We start from the raw sequence: 25,099 nt of genomic DNA on the forward strand, positions 1-25,099 counted from the left end.
ACAAAAGTTCATCCTCTCCTCACTCTGCTTTATTTTTGTCTGCTCTGCAGACAGTCGCCTTCCTCTTCCTTCCTTTCAATACTCTTTCCCTTAATGCTTGTCAAGCTTCTGTGCAGAGCTGAACTAACACAGATTTTCTGTTCAAAACAAGAAACTTATAGTCGGAAAAAAATAAGAAGGAAGAGTGAAAAATTATATATTATTGGATATGAGTCACTTAACTAGGGTTTGTCGAGTGATGCAAAATTTTCAGTTTCCCCTCAAATGACTTCACACTGTTTTGAATATAAATATCATCAACATTAATTCTAAATCTAAGATCTTTTATAAATGAGCCATCCTGACGTGTATTCTCCATATTTGTGTCTTTCAGATGACTCAGGAGCAGTACATCCTTGCAGCGCAGCCCAACCCGCTCCACCAACGGGGGGCGTCCATGTGCGGTGCCCAGGTTTACCCGGCAGTAGGGATCTATGGCTGGAGGAAGAGATGCTTGTACTTCTTCATCCTCCTCCTCCTCGTCACCATGATCGTCAACCTTGCACTGACCATCTGGATCCTCAAAGTCATGAACTTCACTCCGGTAAGAGGCGTGTGTGTGGGTCTCTGTGTATGTGTGTCGTTAAAATGCCAGGATGTTAAATGGGTTGATGGGAGGAAGTTATAAGTGGTGGGTTAAAAGGTTTGCTGTAATGCAAGGTAACATCAGTGATGGTCAAATCAAGGGAGTGTGTGGGGGGGCGTGCGTGTGTCAATTATTTGTGCTATATTTTGAGTCTTGTCCAAATGAATGAATTACAAACTGAGAGTACCCCTGGAGTCCTTGTTCAATAAGAGGATGTTGACATAGTTTCCTGCTGCTGAGCCTTTCTGTTTCTCCACTCCTTTCTCTCAGTGGCCTTGATTAAGGACTTAGTCTTTTGTTCAGCTGCTTAATGTAGTTTATTTGGACATTAAACTCAGGAACATCATTGGATGTGCGCACTAGAGTTTGTTGGTTTGGCCCTTAAATAAATCTCATGGAGTATCATGAAAATGTTGCACCATTATTCTTGTCGTTCTATATAAAAGGACCAAACATGGTGGGTGTTGTTCTGGCTTTAAGTTGGCAGCAGATCTAGTCAGTGAAAGGGATCTATTCGCAGAAATTTTATATAAAATAGGGATGTTTTCATTACTATGTAATAATCTAAACTGTACAAATTGTCTTGACCTTGACTGGACAAATTAGCTGCAGCTGCAACATGATACTTCACCACTTTATGTCACTTAATCTTACACACTGAACATTTAACCATTATATATGTCATGTGCTCCTATAAGAAAGAAATGCCAGTTTGGTTTGAAAGCCTCAGTTTAAACAAATTGCCGAAGGGCGACTGCACCGACCTGTTTTACTCCTCTGGGAAACACGGAAATCAGCGGAATCAGTTCAAGTATTCACAACTCATCTCAAAACCTGTTTTTATTCATTGACTTTTTGATGAAGCTGAAAGTTGTTTATGTTCATATTTCATATATTCTTTGTTATTGCTCATATTTTGTGATTTTAATGTATTTGTTCATTCCGCCTTGTTATTGCTGTTGATGTCCAGACTGTGCCGCTTTGCTTTGTAAGCACCTTTTGGAAACCACTTTCGAGGCACAATGGTTTTGTGCCAAATACAAACATTTCACTTGACTGATTGGGGAAAAAGAAGCAGCAGTGAAACATTATACATACGCTTTTGTTTAAATCTGGATAAAATTTAACATTTTAGGATCCTGAACACACAGGATGATAAGACCAGCACTTTTAGGGCAAAAGAAAAAACTGATTGTTTTGATGTATCTCTAGTGGCCTCTCTATGTCTTTGTCTGTGCCTTTTTAAGTCGGTCTCTCTGAGCATGTCATCCACGAGTTACAGCACCCATATATCAAATATCCCATAATGCCCCCGCGCTCAAGAAACTACTCTGTGATAGTATATATGCAAATGAGGCATGATTTGACCTCTGTAAACCTCTGGTAAAGCCTCTGCGCATCACCATATGTTTCAGTGAACAACTTCAGAATATGGGGGAGGAAAAAAAGAGAAGGAGAGGTGGGGGGGGCTGAAGAATATGCCCAGGGGGAGACAGCCAGCATTAGGCATAAAAGAGGAGAGGATATTTTATAGGCTATGTACCGGTGTGTGAAAAACAGAGAGTGTAAGAGAGATCAAGAGGCAGGAGGAGTTATAAAGGCACAGAGGAAGGAAATAAACTGCCTGAACAGAAGTTAAGTAGAGAATCTGTTTTAATTATTATAATTTTGAGTGTGATACTTGGAGCAATATAAAGTAAAACAGATGCAATTTATACAGATTTACAAATCTTGCAAATACATCATCTTAATAACCCCAAGAATTGAGTTGAGGCAGTTGATTTATCTATTTAATTTATGTGTTTATCTTTTTATGTTATCTTTTCTTAACTGAATATATTGTTGGGCCTGTAGATTGTGATAATGCAGGTATCGGTCTGATTTGCTGTTTAGTGTTTTTGTCTGTTATTTAGAGAGTTATGTCTCCATAAAGTAATTCAAATGATAGACATAGATCTTACCAATCACCATAAAATATGGCAGATATCGAATAAACTTAAAGTGAAGGTAGATTGGATCATGCATTCATTTATAACGTTGATACAACAATGACAGTTTCTATCTCCAAAACAGAATATCCAAATCCAGCTCGACTGCATTGGTTGCTTTTCTTCATTAATAACATGTGGAGCGGTGTATTGAAAGGGGAGGGGAAGTCAGTGTTATTTATATATTTAAACCATTTTTTATCTCTTTTTTAAACTCAGAGTGTTCGGGTCATGATCGTTCGTATATAGATACTGACGAGCAGCATGAAAAAAGATCACAGCGGCCATAACAGAACCAACACTTTCCTCTTTGCATCATGTTGATAAAGCCAGATTCAACATTAGTCATGGCCGTTAGGGTTCTCCTGCTAATTGAAAAGGAAATGAAAACATCCTGGAGAGTATACTTCACACTATTTTTTCTCCATCATGCAAATCATTTCCTGCTAATGCAGAATGACTTGCTCCTCTGTACCAAGTCACGGAGCCATTTTATAGTTTTGTTTCAAAGCCTCATTGTTATCCCCTTCACTCTGATTGTCACTGCTTTTACTACTTACATGAACAATTCAACCTCAATGTCAACTTTTCTGTCAACTCTGAGCCACTCGAGATCTTTCACACACTAGTATGATGCAGCTGCCCATGAAACATAAAGAAGCCAAGCGTCCAATTACTCCTGAACCTTTTTATTTTAGGCACCATGTGTTATCTCTCACTGTTATATCTATATTAATGTGAACCCACTTAGATTAAAAGTTAGACAGGGCACGTAAAGTTAATATCGCAGTGTGTCGCACAGAATCAGATTCTCTCTGGGAAACGGATACCTTTTGCGAGCTGCCACAGGCGACGTGATTAATGAAAAACACTGGATTCACCATGTTTCTTTGAATTAAATATGTTGAAGCACAGAGTGTCAATAAGAGAAGTGAAATGTTTGAAGTGAAAATCCCCAGAAATTGTGTCTGTATATAAAAAGAACAAAAACTGCAGCGTTATGTTGAATTGTGAAACTCAATGTTTCTTAAAAGACACCAATATCAATGCAGATACACAAAATATAAAACTGCTGAGACATTTCTCCAAAACAATGACTCAATTAGACACATCAGGCTTTAGAATATGCCCAAAACTCTATATTTATGCTGCAGCAAATTCATTCAAATTCCAGCAGAGGAGCCACAATTTAAAATCAAGTCGCAGAAAGTCAAAGGCATGAGGTGCAGCATACATAAAAATCTCTTTGGAGAAATTCAGTGTGGACTTTGGGAACCATTTATAAACATGAGTCGTGGGAGCAGGCATCATAGCTACTTAAGGCCAATTTATGCCTCTCCGTTGTTTCTATTACGGACAGATAAGACCGCCCTATCCGTCGTGAAACGTCCACTCCGAGGGCGTCGGACAGCTTTTCGTACACGTCTGATTTTTCTAACTATCCGTCTTCATGTTGGAGACCCGACGGACCGCTCTTGGCTGTGATTGGTCCGCGAACGACATAATTTCCGTATGACGTCATTTCCGTATTTCCGGACCTCAAACTTCCTGTTTACATGTAGCAACAAACGAACACAACTATGATTCTACGATTAATGTGACGTGTGTGTTAAGCCAGCGGAGTTGTCCGGCTGACGGTGGCTCGTTAGAGCACTGAGGGCATGTGTGCACGGTCACATACGGTTATAACGAGCTTTCAAAACGGCGCTAGCAGGCTAGGCTAGCGGGCTAGGCTAGCCACCATGCTAACTGCGGTGGTAACAGTGCAAGAACCCGCCGTCACGACTTTAATTCCACTTCTATCATGACACTGTTTCTATAATACCGTCAGGTTAGAAGCAAACACTGGATAGTAGTAGTTAGTGTCGGGAGTCCCTGCTGACTGTGTGTGGAAGCTGGGGGGGAGCTAGGTCCGTGTAGCTTCTAGCTACATGTAGCCTCAAGCAGATTCAAGCTGTGGAATCAGCAACACAGTTCGGAAACAAGACCGGAGAACCGCTGCGCTAAGAAACTATAACATCAGCATCTTGACCCGCTGGGTGTCACTTTATTTAGTTCTGTTAGTTGCCATGGTTCAGTGTGTGGGACGCAAGCTAACATGTCAACAGAGACACGTGGACTTCTTCTTCCCAAATGGGGTAGGCTTCTCTGAGCTCGTCTTCCGTTGCGCCACCTATGGGTTTGGCAGTGAATTTTTTCCGGACGTAGACTGACGGAGAAGTAAAAATCAAAAAGACTCTTTGTCTCCCGCTGAGACCTCTCCGAGAAACGGACACGTAGTAGTATATAAGAGCCTTGAAACCTCTTTGAACTCACATAAATGAGAGAAGAATGACTCAATAGATAAATATAATCCAGTGCTTTAACCTACAGGAGGTCAGACACTGATGTGGGAGAGCCTCGGCTCATGTTTTAAAAATACATTGTTTCAGATTAGCATTGCATTTCCCACGATTGCTAATGATAAAAAAGTTTCATACAAACATATATATTAATTTTAGTGGCAATGAGTGAACATTGACTTGTGGGATAACAAAAAGGGACTGACTGCAGTATTGTAGAAAACAGAATGATGCAGAACAACATATTAATAATGCACTTGACCTCTCTCGGCTATGTTTTCTGTCTGCTGTCAGATTTAGACTGATCTTGAAAGAAATATTGTAGAGACCGACTTCATGTGGGTCATCCTGCTCCAGCGTCACTTCAGCTGTTAGTCCAGTGCCTATTAGTTAGGCCTTTTATATCACTCAAAATAGATCAGTATGTTCTGTTGGAGAAGGGAAAAATATACAATATATGATATGTTGGATAATTTTTGACCATACTCACACATTCCTGTTTATGCCACTATATATTATGTTCATTATGTAATATTATGTTATATCTGTAAAGGAGAATAGTGCCTGTCTAATTCCACAGATACTCCCTTCTCTCTCTTAGCAGTACCAAGGGTCAGGTTATAGATAAGGGGCCAACCAACAGTACATTGTAGTGTGTACGCTCAGGGACTTTCATATCTAACTCAGGTGCCCCAGACAGAGATGCACCAACTTTAACTCTCACCAACTTCCTCTCTTTTGTTTATTTCATAAGTGGCAAGACTTAAGGACACAATGTGATTTAGGAATGCACACTTTTGACTATCCAATAGGACACCTACATGTAACATAGAGAGGGACAGCAATTCTAGCCATTCATGGATGTGCTGAATGAATGACACAAGTAGAGGAAGGTATACTGGGAGACTGTGGATGACGTGTTAGACTTGCTGGTGACAATTGCTAATGTTACTGTGTTAGCGTTTGTATATTGTTCCACTTTCTGGTCTCCTTGATGCATCAAGTCTACAATAAAAAACCTTCTGCAGTTCTCCTTTAACCAGCTTCCAGAAACTTTCCATAACAGATGGTTCTAAAAAATGTTTGCTCAATTCGATGGAGCTGGAGTGGTGTGGTGCAGGCAGTGGAGTCCAGAAGGAAGGCAGACTGGTGGTGATCAGAGTGGAGCTGGTAGGCTGAGGCCCGGAGCAGATGAGGTTGGAAAAACAGGATGACACTGAGCAGCTGGTTCTGTAGCTAAAAAAGGAGCAAGGGATAAGTTGGCAGCAAAGCGGGCATAAAAAAATCACTAGATGATACACGTTCCGAAAGCCATACTGGTGGAAAGACGATCTGGCGAAGACAGGAGAGATGAGCTGGGGTTTTATAAACTGAGGAGAGGTGGCGTTGACAAGGAGATGAAGCTCAGCTCCCATGCAGGCCAGAGTAGGCCCCGCCCAGCTGCAGGCAGACAAACACACACACACGGAGAGAGACGGACAAGACACACCGGGAGAAGGACAAACACAGGGAGAACACAAGGAAAGAAAAGGGAGACAGAAACCTGGACCTAACAGTAGGATGGGAGCAGGGATGTGGGATGGAGATTATTAGTGGAAGAAGACTGGTAGTGAATGTTAAAAAGAGCTGTTCAAGATGTGTAGAAATGTGTGTGAACATGCACACTTATTTTCGCCTCCTCCTCTGGGTCGAAAGCAACTTGGGGGGGGGGGGGGGGGTTAAAATCAGTATTTGTAGGAATGTCAAAACAAACACTATCTTTTCATCACAAATTCCCACAGTGAATTTAACAGTTGATAATGCACACACACTCACACACACAAGCACACACACAAGCACACACACAGTAATATTTAGTAGAAGCTTCATCAAAAAATGTCACATAGCAGCTATATTTGCATTTCAAAGAATGCTACTGTTGTGTGTGTCTGCATTAGGCTGTAAACGCGACCTGGAAAAAAACAGTGGAGTATTGTGAAAAGATCCCCAGAATGGTGCTGTATAATTTATAATGTTTCAGATCACTGTACATTGATAACCCCAAAAAGTGTCCATAATCAATCTTTCAACTCTGAATCAGAATCAGTAGAGGGGATGGATAACAGAATTGTGTTACATTATTAATTCTCGAGTGTAAAAGAAGTGAGAGTAGTGGGAGCTTGACGGGCTTCACATGCGGTGGTGATGCAGTGGTTATATCACAGCTCCATCCTTTTGTGCCTGGATGTGAGAAGATGGTTTTGTAAGATCATTTCAATCTCGGTTTCAGAACCATTACAGGCCAAGTTGCAATCAATGAGAGTGCAGGCGACATGTGAATCTTCTTGTGCTGCTCGTTGTGGCGTTGCACCTTCACAACGCTGATACACGTGTTTCCATCAGGAACATCCAGCTGCTTCCAGTCTCTTTCCAGTGGCCTCCCTGAAAAGGATGACGCGATTATCACGATTATCATTGTGACTCAAAGGCAGGGGATATTAAAATACATACAAACACATACGCGACATGGATGTGTGCCTCCTTTCTTTCTCATTTCTCATTTAAAATCAGACTAAAGGGCGTTGCTTCTTCTCCAGCTCCACGACTGTCATTTCAGTCACCATCATTCAAATCATGGCTGTGGCATAATGACGGCCGTTCTCAAACTTTTGTTTTGTCTGCAGTTGCCAGATGCCATTCTCATTGTGATGGTGTGGAGAGAAAAAAGAGATCTGCTTTTGAAGAGACAGCTTTGGCAGCAAATTGGAGAGGAGGGATGTGTGGGGAAAAGAGTGTGTGCTGGTGTGTGTGTGTGTGTGTGTGTGTGTGTGTGTGTGTGGATGTGTGAGAGAGGCAGAGAGAGAGAGAGAGTGACAGGGATAGTGAAAGAGGAAATACGTGTATGTGTTTTTGTGTGTGACAGCAATTATTCATCAATTGTGCATGCTGATGTGTGCCTGTGTTGGAGTGTGTGTTTGTGTGGTCATGCTTGTGTGTGTTTACCCATATTGCCGTGTGTGTGTGTGCGTGTGTGAGTGTGTGTCCTACCCAAGTCCTATGGGGCTTTCACTACAGAGAAATTCAATTTCAGTTGTCACTCACCAATCAGTCTGCCTAATTCCTGGTCTGGACTAGACTGTGTGTGTGTGTGTGTGTGTGTGTGTGTGTGTGTGTGTGTGGGTGTTTGTCATCAATACCTGCTCCATCTACAATAGTAAACTCTTTATAACACAGTTTGTAGTGTGCTGTTCTGCATACTGACTTCTTATAATATGTGTTTTTCTTTAAATAATCCTCTTATACATTAAGGTAATAAAACAAATTTAATTTATTAACATTGAGAATTTTTTACGTCTCCACAATTTTGTTGTCAAGACTCAAAGTCTAAGGAAGAAATATTTGTGTGTAACTTTGTGCAGTAACTTTGTGAACCTGTAATCCCAAACCACATTAAACCAATACCACATCAACGTGATAAATGGAAACACGATAAAACTGTTAGTGGTCTGTAATTTGCTTCTGTATTCTCACACACAGGTGACAATAGTAAAGTTCTACTGGCACTGTTTGAATATCCGCTTTTTATTTCTAAGTCCTGATTGGATGCCAATCAGACGGACCATAAAATAAAACTTTATTATTGAGGCACTTCCTAAATCAGAGTTACAAGGTGCTTTAAATGCGATAAACCAACAATGGGGAAATCAATAAAAATGGCCAACATTAATTACCAGTGGGGTTTATGGCTGCAGAGTGTAGGTTTGCAGTAGGGAAATACAACAAGAATAAAACAGTAGAAAAACAAATCTGGCCTGTGAGTAGCTTATTAAGCTGAAGCAGTGTTCAGTGCATCCAGAGCAGGGGTTAAAGTGGCTCCCGGCCTCCTTAACCATAACTCGGTCAGTAACGTTTAAAATGAACAATAAACAAACAATAAAACATGAAGACACATTTGGAAAACCAGACAATAGAAGTCTAGACAACGGCAAGTTTAAATAAACTAGTTTTGGCTGCTTTTTAAAGCTGTTGACACAGAAAGGAAGTTTGTTCCAGAGTCAGAAGACCTAAGTGACCTGCTGGTGATATAGAGAAATATTCAACCAGAGTCCAGCCTGTTACACAGAACAGGGCTTTCAACACCACATGTGTATTATAACACAAAAAGCAGGACGGGGTTTCAGGAGAAAGGGCTCTGTAAGGTGTGATGAGGTTGTAAGCAAGAACGGGGGGAAAGGGCTGAATAGGGGCACTGTATTCATGAAAACAGGAGGAGGTGCAGTCACCCACACCGATCTGGATGTTACAACTATGTGGTTTCAGACCGTATTCACCAAGAAAGGAAGGGGCTTACTACCCCAAATGTGTGTTTTCTTCCTCGAGATGTAGAAACAGGTCTGATCATCAGCGATGCACACAGCTACCTGACGAGACACTGTTCTATAATTTAGAAACACAACCATGGTTGGATGCTACTCAATCTATTCAACCAATTCACTTTAAAATTTAGAAAATACAAAGTATGCTGAACTTTTATGAAAACCCTGACACCTACGCTGATTTATAATGGCCTCACACATGCCTTTATAGGTATGGGAATAAAACATGAATATGGGCTTTTGCTTTCTCTGGCATTAAGGACATGATTGTGAAATGTGGAGTAACATTTACATGATGTTTTGTTTCTCTGCCTTTTCAGTACCAACCTCCCAACAAAAGCAGGATTAACCATTCAGCTCAGTCCTCATGATGCCTTGTGGAGATTTGGGAGGCGTGTACACCAACTAGTTTGCGCTGCTTTCCATTACCCATAACACTTCAACGCATACAGACTCCAAATGTGTGTTCAGAGAACCAAAGCTCCACAAAAATAAGTTATTTTCTCTGCAAACAATTGACTAAACCTTGTTTTTGCAGCATTTAGGATAATTTTATATGTTTGCCTCCATCTGAGCCTTTCCTCTGGTTTTGGCTGCATTTGTTCGATTTTTAGATTCATTATGTTGCTTGGAGACTTCCTCACATTTTCAGGTTTCTTACTAAATCATCTCAGCAAATATGTCAAAAAAAATCCCCTATAGATCAAAATGAGAAGCTAATTGAGGTCAGTGCATTTGTTAGTGCCTCACATTACCTTACCGAAAAACAAAATGCATAGATATAATGACGTTTAATGACAGAGGAGATTAAGGGACGAGAATAAGGGGACAGATTCAGCTTTCTGCATGCAGAACAATAACTCGCTGCTGTTTAGCAGACAATCCGGGTGTGCCATTCCCTTCAGGCAAATAGTGCGATAGGTACGCGATCTCAATTAGCGGATGAGGTGCTCTTTGCTGTCACAGCTGCACTTTTGATTTATGTTGATAAGATGTGTATTTTTTCATAAACGCCTCGCCTGGGGGTGCTTAGTTTCTTTACAAATAAACAAATCTCGGTGACTGGTGTGGTGGAGAGAGGAAAACAAAAATAGAAGGATCGCAGCAAAGGAGGCAAGCAGAAAGGGATGGTGAATGATGCATGGGAGAAGACAGATAGGAACAAGGGGGAGATGGAGTGAGAGAAGGAAGAGAGTGTGTGTGTGTGTGTGTGTGTGTGTATGTGTGTGTACGTGTGCGCAGTTTAAATAGAGTGTCCCATCATCCACGCTCAGCTTCTCCCTCCTGTCCTCTGCCTCTGGGGTCCTTAGGGACTTGGAGAGGTGTCTGTTTCCACTGCCTCATGGAGTGGAAGTGAGTGGATGATGGGCTGGCAGAGACAGGCAGTGTGGAGTTTGATGTGTGGCCGTCTGAGTCACCTTACTATCTTCCGGTCCAGGGCCAGGGCCGCTGGATGCTTTGAATTGAAAAGATACTTACACACACACACACACACACACACACACACACACACACACACACACACACACACACACACACACACACACACAGACTCACTTAAATACTCATGCACTGTTAAATATTTGGTTTTATTTATTATTCCATGTAAACCCAGTGATAATACCTTGGGTTATTTATTGGACATAATAGGGAAATTATATTCTACACCACTTGATCTCTTAACGGGAGGTCACTGATTAATTTGAGGGTAATGAATAATAGTGCCGGATACAAATGTGGTAATTTAAATGTCAGTGTATGATGAGTACAGTAAAATATCAGCCAATATCATAAATTCAATCACAGTGTTAAAATCTATAATATATTTCTAAACAGATCATCAGCACTGCATGCACTAGGTTTAAGGGTCTCAGTGTTATATAACACTGTTCATTTATTTTGGTTCTTTTAAATTAGAATGTGCTGTTGAAGGCAAAATGAGCTCCGGAACCTGCTGCTCTCAGCTCCTCGTCTAGACCAGCCACCGTCATTATGGCTGTTCACACACACACTCACATACGCACACGTCTGCCAGCACGTGCATGCACGCACACACACACACATACACACACACACAGCACACACATAAACACACACACATTTTTCTTACTTTGTCAGTTACAGTGCTGACCTCAGGTGATGGGAGAGTCCAGCGTGAAATACTCTGTCCCCCTGTTTCACACACACACACACACACACACTGGAGAGGGGTTTATGTGTCGTATCCATCAGACTCAGAGTGCTGACAAACCTGATGTTAATCGCTTGAGTGGTCAATGAACACACACTCACACACAAACTCACAGACACACACACACACACACACACACACACACACGCACACGTCTGCCAGCACGCGCATGCACGCACACACACACATACACACACACACACACACACACTCAAACCCATATGGTACCTGGGAGATGTTAAGAATTAAACATACGTAAGTGTATTAATGCTGGTTGAAACAGATTATCTGACTAATTTGTCAAACTACTTCTTCAAGTAGATCAATGCTGTCAATTAGAACATGAGTCTTTTTCTCATGAGGTAATTAAGTTCTAATCAGAATGTGGCGTTCATGATTCTCATGGGAACATTGAATTTTCACAAAGTGTCACTTTTCCTTAATTTTAAGCCACTGAGCTCAGTGACGTTATAATATGATTGACAGGTTGAATAACCTTCTGGTTCTGAAGCTTGATCATTTGATGTAGAGCCTGACGTGGCTGTAATAATCATCATCCCTGCAGTGGTGTTGGAGACAAGTCAGACGTGCGCCTCTTGCAACCACAACAATGCAATATGAAAACACGTATGTGGTTTCAGTGAGGTTGTAACTGGCATGTTGAGATTTATCATATCATTGGATCTACAATGAGATTGCAGCTTCTAGAGTTAGCGTTTTGGTCACAAAAGATGGCTTAAAAATACTGAAGACTATGGTGAGTGGCATGGCTCACAATTTTATATCTTTTGAGAAACATTACGTGTTAAAATGTGGATGAACATTTTAATGAGCTAATCTCCATATAGTTTGTGTGTCCTACGGCACCACACATACATAGACACACAGGGGTGACACAATCATGCGTCTACTGATTTGAAAACCAAAAAGCTTTGCATAAGGCTCATCCGCTAGTTTTCTTAAACCTTTTGTTTCTACATATAGTTTTGGCTCTTTAGCCTGAATTTGCCCATAGTTTTCAAGCTTGAAACACATGTGATGAGATCGTATGAGCACTGTTGCCAAACACACTCACAATCAAATTTGACATCACAGCACCACCCACATGGTCTAAATTACGAGTGAGGGAAGGATGCAACGGATGTATATCGACAAAGAGAAAAGATAAAAACAAAAGGTAAAAAATGAAGGAAACTGTCTCTGTGATTTCCACTTTAAATCATTGTCTGCAAACAACAAAGATGTCTTTTTTATAGCGTCAGCAACATTTTTTGTTTAAACTCACTGAGACAGGCAAGAACTTTAACATTAAATCACTTTGATGTGTATTTTTATGCACAGACCTCAGGGTATATTTGTGTGTGTGTATGTGTGTGGGTAAGACAGCAGTTGTGTCGGGGAGTATATGTGACAACTAAATCTGAATCAGTCAGCACTTTATCCCTATTATTTCCAGTGGCAATATGTCAAATGATGATAAATAAGGAACACACACACAAACAGCTGACTGCCTGCCTGTTCGTACAGCTCCATAAGCTCCAGTGTGTGTATGTGTGTGTGTTTTGGTAGCAGGGGGTATTCCATCTAGTGTGTAAGTGTGTCTGTACTGTATATGTGTGAAGGCAAAATGTCTATCAGTCAGCAGTTTTAGCTTTGTTATCTCCGCCGGCCCTCTATCAAAGATATAAACAATGATAAATAATGAACACACAGTCAACTTAATAGTGTGTGAGTGTGTGTGTGTTTGTGTGTGTGTGTGTGTGTGTGTGAGAGAGTGTGTGAGTGTGTGTGAGCGTGCCTACATGTTTGTGTGTGCGTACACGTGTATGTTTGAAGGAGAGACCAGTTACTTTGTGTTTAGACAATTAAATGGAACATTTGTTTGAAAATGTCTTTTGGGATTTGGGGAATATGCATGTTCATTTGTATGTGACTGTGTGTGTGTGTGTGTGTGTGTGTGTGTTCAAATATATATTTATTTTCTCCATTAAACGAGAGGCCCTAAAGTTAAATCATTCTCAAAATAATCCCTGCTGAGCGGGCATCTTCTATGCATGGTGGCTCACATTTACCATGCATATTTCATTTACATTTTTGCATAGCTCCCATCATCATACATATCACATAGTCCCGGTTTGTTAGCTTTTGTTGGAGCAAACAAAGCAAGCAGATGGTAGTGAAGGAAAAGATAATGATGACATTAAATCGAGTGGATGAGATGAACATTTCTCGTGCACAGTCTTTCAATTCGCCCTGATATGGATAATGACTCCTGTGAAGGCCACAGAACACACAGATGCACTTAGTGCTGTAGTTTGGCTTCTAGACTGAGGTAATACACAGAGATGCTGCCTTATACTCCCTGTCAGATAGACCCTCGATAATGACCCTCAGTTTAAAGCATTCGGTTGCTGCTCTTACTCACGCTCGCTGAGTTAAAATGCCCAAGTGAGTACTTCAGTTAAGGAAACTCTCGCCTCAATTTTCTTCAAGCCGCGATTCTGCTGCAAACCTGTGAGATGAGGTGAGATGATGGTTATGTGTTCTGATCACAGCGTCTTCACCACTGCTACAATGGAAAAGAGAAGAAAAAGCTTTCACAGAAAAAACGTATTAAGTTGGAAAAAATGAAAGACTTTATAGAATATGATGCATTGCTGTTGATTAAGCCAACCCATATATAAAGTAATTAAACTAGGGACGGCGTAAAGCTCGCCTGGTAGAGCTTCCCCCACATTGAGGCTAGCGGCACGGGTTCGATTCTGATCCATGGCCCTGCACGGCAAAATTGTTTAGGTTCAGCATTGGCTCAACCTAAGCCACACTCTATCCACTTCCCTCAATCAGTAAGTGAGTCTAGCAGCTATTGCAGCATCATTATGATGTATTAGCTTTATTTCTGCTATGTTATGTTTTGATTTTAACATAAGACAACATGCTTCTCCCTATGTTGGTCTCTTTCTTCTCTGTTTTCGTACTTTTCTCCTTTTTTCTATGAAATAATTGAATCTTATAATTGAAACGTCCCTCTGGCCGACCAAATTTGGCATCTGCCATCAGTCAGTCGGTGTCTTGGGCTGAGTGATTCACGAATATCCCCCTCCTTTATTAACTGACAAAGGAAATATCATTCTAATTAAAAGCATGTTTTTGGAGATAGTGTTTTTATCATTAACCTGATTTTTTTTTAAATCGTGACTGCTCCACAACCATAATAGCATATTTATCATAGTTACCATGGCAACACAGGTAAGGTAAACTGCTGGTACATTCCTATGGGTCGCATCCAAAGGTATGGATAACCTATTTTTGGACTTAGATATTTCAAAAATACATCTCAGGATCGTGTTGCTGAAGTGTACGTGGACCTCTTCAGAGGGATGGCTGCTGTCTGACAAGTACACTTCACCCTGGTTGTCTCTTAACAGTAAATACCTTTAGGCCAGTCCAGCGTTGCATTTCATTCTTTACCTAACAGCCGTTTATAAACATTTAAAATATGTGATTAACCTCTTAACCTCCATCTTTAACATAATTTGAAACATAGTACGAACTAGAGTCTCCTAACTGATTGAATAGCTTGGATATCAACCTTACCCCACAAAGAGTTAAAAATGTATTCTCTGCTCATTTGTGCATACATGATTTGTGGAGGAGATGAAACTTTAATGACCCCCGTGGGGGAATATGATTGTTGTGGAGGCAAATAAGATACAGCTACATAAAAGACCAGGTTATAAATTAGAATACAGCGGTTGAGGTAATGAAACATAACAAAGCAGACAATTAGCACACTCCAGCATATTCATCGCAGTCATGTATAATGCTGTGTATGAAATATGGTGTTATAATACACCACCACGTTACCAATAATGTTTGAACAACAGGCTGTTGATATACATGGAGAATTATTTTATTTTGTAATAACAGCATTTATTGAGCTATTGAATGGGATCAGGTGTAAGGTTGCGGAGCCTCCAAAATCCAAGAATCACTGTGAGATGAAGGAATGAAAGATTTCTACAACAGTAATGGACCAAGCTCCAGTGTTACAAATCACTGCTTTCCACCGTAAAAGCCTTCACCCAGTCCACTGAATTACTTGCATTGTAAAAAAAAAACATATCCTCTAATAATACTGCAAGACTAGTGCATGGGCTCTGAGGTTACCATTTTGGGTGTAATGGTTCACTACTGTACTTAGTCAACCGTGCATGCAATACTGTACGAAAAAGCTATTACAGCCAAAACACTGGAGCTTGCTCTTTTCTTATGGTGGCATAATGTTTTCTTTCAACTTAGGATGAGTGATGTAAAAACATGGCAATATGGAATCTGCACTGTGCTGTCTGCATGTCATTACAAAGCTCAGGCCCACAAAAAAAAATGCATCTAGAGCTATAGAACTTCCCACCTTAGCCACTAAGACCACCTATCCATAATCTCTACCGCTTTTTCTTTGAGTGCTGCGGTGGAGCTAGAGCCAAGCTGTCACTGTGCAAGTGGCAGGGTTCAAGTGGGATCTGTTGCCAACGATACGCAGGGTCGACATATAGAAAAAAACACCGCTCAGTCTCACATTTAAACTGACGGTCAATTTAGAGTCTGCAAATAACCTGCATGGGTTTGGCCTGTGGAAATACCAACAGAAAGGATGAAGACAAACAGGAAGACAGACACTGACTGTTTACTTTAAACTGATGCAGCATTTTCTTAAGTCTCTCACTTTTCCAGTTTTTTACTGAACAGTGATTTGCAATATTGTATGTTTTTTGGGGATCGAAAGCCTATAATAACAATTTAAACAATTCATTGTCTGAAAAATAAAATTCTCATCAATAATACCATAGAGTATTGTCATTCTCCAGCACTGAAAGTCTGGGAAAGTCAAATGTATTGTGATTCTTATTAGTTAATGTCAATAATTTCTGCGTTTGTTCTCTCTGCAGTGTTGGTTCTGGTACAATCTTGGGATTTAGGGATTACCTTAATCAATGTATGAGCTAACTCACTGGCAGATCCCAAACATTTATATTTCTATCATGTTTCACTCTGTATGATTTTCTTCTTTTTTCCCTTCATGTTCTTTGATTTCTGTCTTTGCTCTTGCAGTTAGGAGCCTTACACAATGATCCTTGGACTTAAACTGCATTTTTAATGATCTGTAAATTTTTTTTGAACTTTCCATGGTTTTATTTTTGGTTCTGCTGCGATTCTTTGATACTTGAAGGCCATCTTTAGAAAATGTGTGCAACTAGGTTACTGAACACACCCATTAGTGCTGCTCGTCAGAGTAAAACTACACTTTTAAGATACCTCGGCTCCATTTAGAAGGACACGTCTACTTAAAAGCATTCCGTTTAAAAACCATTATTGTTTTCATCGTATTGAGTGAGTTTGTAAAAGTGCACTGCCGTATTGTGTCATATTATACTGTTGCGGTGAAGGCACAAAAATCCTCTATTAGCCACATTTTAGTAGTAACAAGCTTTTAACATGGTGTGTACTGCTGTGATATGAAAGTGAAAGGATCCATAAGAAAGGGATAAAACTTCTTAATAATTTAATTAATTTACTCCCTTAGGATGTTCTTCAGTCATAAATGTGATGTGAGCCTGACATTCTCTTCTCCAATGACATTTAATGTGTCAAGTTGAGACCGAAGGGATTTTTCTATTTTTTCCCAATGAGTCAATATATAGTCCTTATATCCATATAGAAGTCACTCTAAAGTGAAGTAGTGGTTAGTGAATGAGTGGGTGAGTTCAGACACAGCCTTTGTAATAAGATGACACTGCCTTGATTGGCAGTGTCCTGTCGGTTGTCATATTTTTTAATATCGCAAGTGTGTGTGTACAGGACATTGTTGCACAAGTTTAAAGACAGTGTCTATCAATGCTGTCACCAGCTGTGACGGTGACACAGCAAAGAAGTCCACTGCTTTGTCATCACTCGTCCTGCCTGTGTGTGTGTGTGTCTGTGTGTGTGTGCATGTGTCGGTCTTCACTCACAGCAGCGTCTCCACTCTTCATGCAGCAGTGATGTTGTCCTGAGTCCAGCAATCTTTGTGCCAGAAGTAATTGAAGAATTTCCTCCAAAATGCTGTGCAGCCATTTTTGAAAAATATTACCTGATGTTCATTTTCCAATATTTCATTGTGGTTTGTGATTGCCTTCTCTGAAAAGTCTTTACTAAGCAAAGGTCTAAAGATGGGAAATATGTTTTCACTCCTCTGCAGCTCCTTGACACCTTGTGATCTCTTATGGTCAGTGTTAAATCCGTTTTTTTTCCCTTTCAAATGATACTGGGCAGCTTGAAAAATCACTGAAAAGAGAAATGATCCAACTACTTTGATTTATCATGATATTATGAGTCATTAGATAAGCCTGGATGACAAATGGGTAAATATTTTTCTAGTCAGAGGACAACTTTGATGTGAGTTTTGGGATATTCGCTTCATTTTTATTTAATTGCTCATTTTGACTGAGACTTTCATCAGTGCAACTCGACTGCTTGGCAGAAGCAAACAAGCACAAGCTGCTAATTCTGTTTCACTCTTCATAACACTTTTCATATTACAGTAGCGCTGGCCGACAAAATAGGTTTAGACGTACGGCTAAGAGGGCGACTTGGCTGTAAATATGCCTGGTGCTGATTTTTAACACAGCACAAACTATAGTTGATGTAGCTTTGGATAATCAAGCTTGTCTTGAGATCGTTCTGGCATACCGAGAGAAAAAGTGCTGTAGCCATGTCTGGGATAACAAGCGCCATCTCATATATATTTACATAAAAACATATAAAAAAAACACACCGAGGCAAAGAGCCTTTCCCTTCACAAAGTGAGAGAAAAGAAAGAGATAGAATTCGCTGCCATTGTAATTTTATATATGTGTTTGCATTCTATGACTTTCCTCTTGCTCTCAACCACTTTATTAGACCCCTTCTTTATGAACGCACCACTTCACCTCTCCCACACTCTCTCTTCTTCTCCTCCTTCCCCTTTTTTCCAGGCACCCTGTGTTGTTTTATGCCTCACTCTTGTGTGCATGTCTATTGAGGTTGCAGTTTCCATACAGCTCTTGTAGAAAATGTGGGTCCATTTGTGTGTGTGTAGGATAGATTGCCAGACTTCTTGTCAAAGGACATGGGTGATTTCCTGCTCCTCTCCCAGTTGTTCCTCCTCTATAGGACAAAGAAGACGATGAAGGGAGTGTTTTATTTCCCTGTGAGATGCCCTCTTCTGGTGGATGAGAGGACTGACAAATGAGGTGACAAAGATGATGGGGTGATATGAGAGGAAAATAAAAAACAAGAGAGGGCAGGCGGGGGGGGGGGGGGGCAGGTTTATATAAGAAGAGGAACCAGGAGGAGATGAGAGACAAAGAAAATAAGTAATAGAAGAGACAACATGATTTGAGGTGAGACGAAAAAGAAGGGAGAGAGAGCTAAACATACCAGAGGATACAGGAAAAATAGGGTATAGTGGAAGTGAAGGGAACAAATGGTAAATGGCGGGTGAGGAGATGAGGGTAATGAGGGGAGATGAAGTGATGAGAGGAAGAGGGAGAAAGTTATAAAAGTGATGATCTGATTGTATCTCTTGTATCGATGGAACAAGCCCAGTGAGGAGATTACTGAGTATTTGATTTGCTCTGTAGACAATTTCCTCTGTGCTTACTTTGTCACACACACACACCCACACACACCCTAACACACACACACACACACACACACACACACACAGACAGCTAGAAAAGTACATTATTGCACATCAGCAGCTTGTTATTGCCATTATTATGTGGCTCACATTTTTAAAAGGGAAGTTGTAGTGTATTAGACACTGTGTAAATCCAATACGGAATTGATCACGGCACTGGGCCCCTTTTTAAAATGGCAATTTTGTTCCAAGTGGAGAGAAGCCAAAGCAACTAAAGAGGTAAAACAATGGCCTCCTCCCTCAGATTTTGGGCATTCTTACTAAATTCTTCTGTTGTGTGTTTCTTTGATCGTAAACTTACAGTCAGAATTTAATCCCAAACCAAAGAACCAGAGGAACAGGCCAAGGCTACGTATACATTATGATTATGATTCTCACCCATGTCCCATGCAAACACTGACTTCCACTTCAAATTTTCAGTTTGATATTCAATATTTTTATTTTCCTGCTGTTTACCGTTTTCTAGTTTTGATGATTGGCCATAGACAGAAGCATGAAAGTTGAGATTGGATTGAGAATGAACAGAGAAAGGTTTGGGTAAAGATAATAAAGGAGTTGTGGAAAAACCTGGTGCAGAGACTGGCCCTGCAAAGTCCACTTTCAATATTTGCTCGAGGTTTTTCATTCCTACCGTCACTCCATTACCTGGAGAAAGGTTTCCTCCCCACTGTGAAATCCGGCACACACCGTGAAATGTGGATGGATGGATATTTAGAGCATAACTTATTTTTTTTAAATACCTTTTCTTTTTGCCTGGATCCAGAGTTCCAACAATTGTCGAGCACGCTGATTGATTCTTAGCTGAATTTTTTACACTGGTTCACATATAAGCTACAGGCTGTTCTTGTTCAAAATGCATTTTACTACAACTAATATGCAGAAAGCCCTTTGAAAAAAAGGTCAACCTGAAAATCATAAAGCTATTTTGTAGAAGCTGATGCTGCGTGCTTATAAATATTTTAATTTGCACTTTGCACAAAAAATATATAATATCCAGGGTTTGTTTATCTCAGAGCAAAATTTAAATTGCCTTTAGTTTCCATGGCTCTGGCTGTGTTGAAACAGTATAGCTATAGAAACACAACATACTGAAGCAGTTGATTAGGTCTTGGTCAGAGCTTGTTCTTTAGTAGTTACCCTAACCCTAACCCTTTACTCTATATTGTCATCATGCAACAGTGTGAAAACCTGAGTTAAAATGCAGAATACAACATTTGGGTTTATGCTATTTCACCTATGTATTTCTAAACCGGTATATTTAACAGAGTGTATACCTCAAGTCCCTTAAATTTCCCTCGGTAAAATCAGTGAAAATATTGAAAAACACACAATCTCCCAAAGTAAAAGAAAATGAAAACAAATATATATATATAAAACTGTATCATACCCATAATACCCTTATCGGATTCCTTCTACCAAGTTACATGGTAATCTGACTTGTAGTTTGTGTAAATTTGCTTAGTAACAAACAAACATACACAGCAACCAAAAACAAATGGACAATGTAGCATACATGATACAATAATATAACACAATGACTACAAAAGGATACTACAGTATATAAGCATGATTCTGCCTTTGGTCAGAAGTCAATTGATCTCCTCCCTATGGATTTTTTTGTACAAACCATATTCTATGATTTAATCTAGCTGCAAATCTTTTTTTCTTGTAGAGGAAGTCAGAGGGGTCAGATTTATTTACTTGACATTTACAGGTAAGGAAAAAGGGACAAAAAGTCCAACATTTTAGAGGACATGGGATTTCTGGGTACTGATGATAAATGGTGCCAGCCGGTTAGAAGAAATAAGGAACTGTGTTATCATGGGGCATTCCCCCTCTCCTTTTGTCTCTGCACTAGGACAGGTTCACATTGATTGTCTCTTGCGGTCTAATGGGGATTTTCTTCAGTTTTTGCAAAGCTGCACTCAATCACAGCTGCTGTGACACAAAGAGAAGGGAGGTTATGCCCCATGGAGCAGATTCATCTTCTAGTCTTCTTATGATTTATTCCTTTCTTGATAATACCCAGTCTTCAGTCCTACATATTTCAGTTTAGAAATGTGTCAGGGACATGCTCCTCACAGATCCTCACACACAACAAGAGCATCACTCTCACCTAATGAGTCAGAATGACATTACCTTTGCTCTCATTGGGTTCTGAATCATATTGTTGAGACATATTGCGACAATACAAATGAGAACACCGGTTTGATGGAGGCATAACACACACACAGCAGCTGTGGTGTACAGTGTCTGTGTGACGAATCATGGAAAGAGGAAACGTGATTGATTGATGGATGAGATAGCAGACAAAAAACTCATTAAACTATGAATTATTAGTTATTGGAACATCCAATCATCCGTTACCAATCAAGTGGCTTGGGCAGAGCTAGCTGTTGTATTACACAAGTTAAATATGTGTGTATGTTTCTTTAACTGCCAAACACATTGTGACGTGATACTAAAGATGCGGAAGGTTAAGTTGAAAAATTGATGTTTACAGAGGAGCTACCAGTGTCATCAACAGGGGAATCCCTCCTTCTCCCTCTCTTTGTGTGCGAGAGTATAATGGCCACATCTCACTGCCTGTCGGGGATCAACTATATTTCTTTCATTCCTACATTCAATCTCTTCATCACTTCACAGTGGACAGCAGGGACATAATCCACTGAACACACTAGAACACATTCATCTCCCAGAATTTTCTCTTGTAATTTCTCTTAGTTTCACTCTGTGTCTTAAGCTGCATGGTGAATTTCAAAGGGAATTTCGCTCTAACCTTTACAATGCTAACTCAACACAACAGATTTGCAAAGAAATGTTGGAACAATTCAGGGAAATGAGGATAATGAGGCCAAATGGCCTTCTTTGAAATGGAAATGTGGAATATAAACCAGTCTAATGAGTGGTCTTCATTTTTGATCTTTAATTGGGGACTGATCTATTATATTATCGTCCTGCATTTGGAGGAAAATAGCCCTTCTTTGTTGGATAATGGAAAAAGGGTAAGCCTTGTTCATCGTCTGTGGAAACCAGGCCAGAAGAAGCCCTGTTTAGTCCTGAAGTAGAGCACGTGTTAACCCAAACCTCAAACGACATCGGCCCCTAACTTTGTGCCCAAAATCTATACCAGTATCCAGATGAGTGTCCGGCCTGAGTAGTGGTCAATGTCCCATTATTCAGCCTCACTGAAACAGGACTCTTCTGATATGGCATACAGGCATGTTCCCACAGTTTGTATCTTAAAATGAATTTCTACACCATCATATATAATGTCTAGTCAATGGAGAGCCCAATGAATCTAACACTGCATAATATTTTAAATTAATAATTATATTAATATTTTACTGAATTAATAAATATTGAGTGATTGATTGAGAAATTATTCTTTAACCGTTATAATCTCTGTCAAAGAGATTATCTTTACTCGTTTTTTTTTTATGTTGTAAGCAAGATTAAGCAAAAACCATTGAACAGATTTCCTTGAAACTTGGTTGAAGAGTAATGGTCAAAGTGGTATATCTTGGAATAGTTTTTTTACATTTCCACCTTTTTCTAATGGAAGAATTTCTGGATCTTGATGAAAATATCTGCTACGTGTAGGTGACTGAATAATTCTGTGCGGCTTGATTAGATGTAAGGGGCCTGTTTGGCCAAGGATGAGGCATTCAGTCCAGTCACTGTCCTTCTAGTTTTATTAAGAGACACCTGCTTGGAGGTTTGAATATTGAAGACAAAACTACTTTATCCTCTGTCAATACAAGGCAAACTAATTATTGTTTTAGCAGGATTTTTGACTTTAGAAATTTAATTTGTGAGACGCACAAGGAATTGGATTTATTTTTCTTAACAAAAAATGGAACTGCCCATTGTCCCTGACTGCAGCAGCATGTTTTCACTTTATTCCCAAGAGAGAATAAAAACAGTTTCTAAAATTACGACACTGTGTACACAAACGGATACAAAATCATCACAAGTGAAGTTTCACATTTACATTGCATTACATCGTATTCTCTATACAAACAATCACACACGCTACACGCTCCGATGTAAAGCCAATCAGAATGTGTGACCTCTGACAACCATACACTTTCCAACTGATCATATTGTTCCTGTAAACGCAGGAGCCCAAGCTGATGTTGAACATACAGCAGCTTGACTTTTCTACCAAGCAGTGCAGCGTGGGGCAAACGACATATTTGCCGTTTGCAAAGGCCTTGGGAGACGAGGCATTTTCATTTGACAGATACAGATAATAAAAAGACTCCCCTCTAACACCCAACAGGGAGCGACTTGCCACTCAATTCCTCACCATTTCAGATGGAGAACGAGGAAGGAGGATCCCTCTCGACACCTGTTTGCTTTGTATTTATTTTCTTTTATGTCTGATAGAGACGGATACTGACAAAATGAAAGGAAGATAAAAGTTATGGATTTTTTTTAAAAGAACGGGGATTGACGCGATCTTTGCAAGGTCGGACAGAAAAAAAAGACTCTGCAGGGGGCTTGTTTATATGTTTCCACTGGTCGTAGAGTTTCAAGGTAAGGGAGACAACTTTTACTGAAGGGCACTTTTCTGTTTATCAACTGAATTATACATTTGACAGTCACGAGTTATGATAAAGAGCTACTGACATTGTTTTTTAAGTTCTTAAGGAGCTTGTGTGTAGCTTCCTGAATGCGTGAGTTAAGAACTAAACTTTGACATATTTACTTTAAAATCGAATGGATCCGATCATGTGGGTGGGGTAGACAAGGTCGTCCACTAACCAGAGGGTCATTGATTCGATCCATGCTGAAGTTCCCTTTGGCAAAATACTGAACCCGACACAGAGTAAAGTGTTTGAATGTGTGTGTATGGGTACTTGAGTTGTCGATAATACTGGAAAAGTTATTTATAAATACAGTACATTAACCAGTGTGTGTGATCATGTAGCTAAATTAAAATCCACACTATACTATTAAATAACAGGAATGTAGTTCTATTGATCTACTTAAAGATTTGCGAAGTGACAGTCTTTTTTTGCATTTGGTGCTTTCTTTCTTTGCAGGTGTGCCAGTGCTGCACGCTGCCACACTGTGTTTTGGCTGGTGCTCTGAACACCTGCATCCCTGACACACTGGGTTTGGTGTTTGTCAGACACCTGTTGTTTGTATATGCCGACAGAGTCACAGTCAAATCACCATCGGTTCCTGAGAGAAAATCCAAGTCAAAGCCATTTGGCGTCCAAAAGATTCTCATGTAAATACAAAGAGCACAATCCCCACAAGATATCCCAATGGTCACATAGTTCTGTTTGAGCATGAATCTCCTTTGCTCCATTTTATTTTCACAGCCGCTCTTGAGTGGCCAGTAAAAAGTGACAGCAGCAGTGGAACAAGAGGGATGTTATGCAGCAAAAGTCCAGATCCGCTTTATAAACTTTGGTGTCATCAGTCTGTATTTGTGCCTTTTAGGGGAAGTCACATCAGCACAATCAAAAAATAAGTCATCCTGCTCAGTGTGGCAGCTCTGGAAACCTGCAAGGCTGCACAATTTGACTAATTTTCTACCAGTATGGAATCAATTCAGTACTGCAGTAATAATAGTGTTTTATATTAGCAGTGTGTAGTAATATCGGTAGTTTTACTCGCAATCATCAGACCTGACTGGAGTTTTATGAATTAAAGATATTTGTAGTTAATGAAGATATGGTTTTGGATAGAGACGAAAACATTTGTATCAATTAGGATTACTTTCAGTGAATAAATGAGGAGTGTCAGTTAATTACAGGAGTGACAAACCTCAGGCCTGTTTTAATCACGAAGCAAAAGTGAAACCTCATTTCCCACATATTTTCATTTGTCTTCATGTTGGCATGGTTACATGCACTAAAGG

The 25,099-nt window shown here is 40.0% G+C and overlaps 1 protein-coding gene across 1 annotated transcript in view; it reads left to right on the forward strand.

Annotated features, from left to right (window-relative positions):
* Window positions 1–373: 373 nt before the first annotated feature.
* The window catches only part of LOC133026812 (zeta-sarcoglycan), a 140,810-nt gene continuing 116,084 nt past the window's right edge, over window positions 374–25,099 (forward strand). Inside the window, exon 1 of the mRNA XM_061093785.1 lies at window positions 374–583. Coding sequence (XP_060949768.1) covers window positions 374–583 — 210 coding nt within the window. The remainder of the gene's footprint in view (window positions 584–25,099) is intronic.

The sequence above is a fragment of the Limanda limanda genome, chromosome 2 (assembly GCF_963576545.1).
Source record: "Limanda limanda chromosome 2, fLimLim1.1, whole genome shotgun sequence".
Taxonomy (NCBI): Eukaryota; Metazoa; Chordata; class Actinopteri; order Pleuronectiformes; family Pleuronectidae; genus Limanda; species Limanda limanda.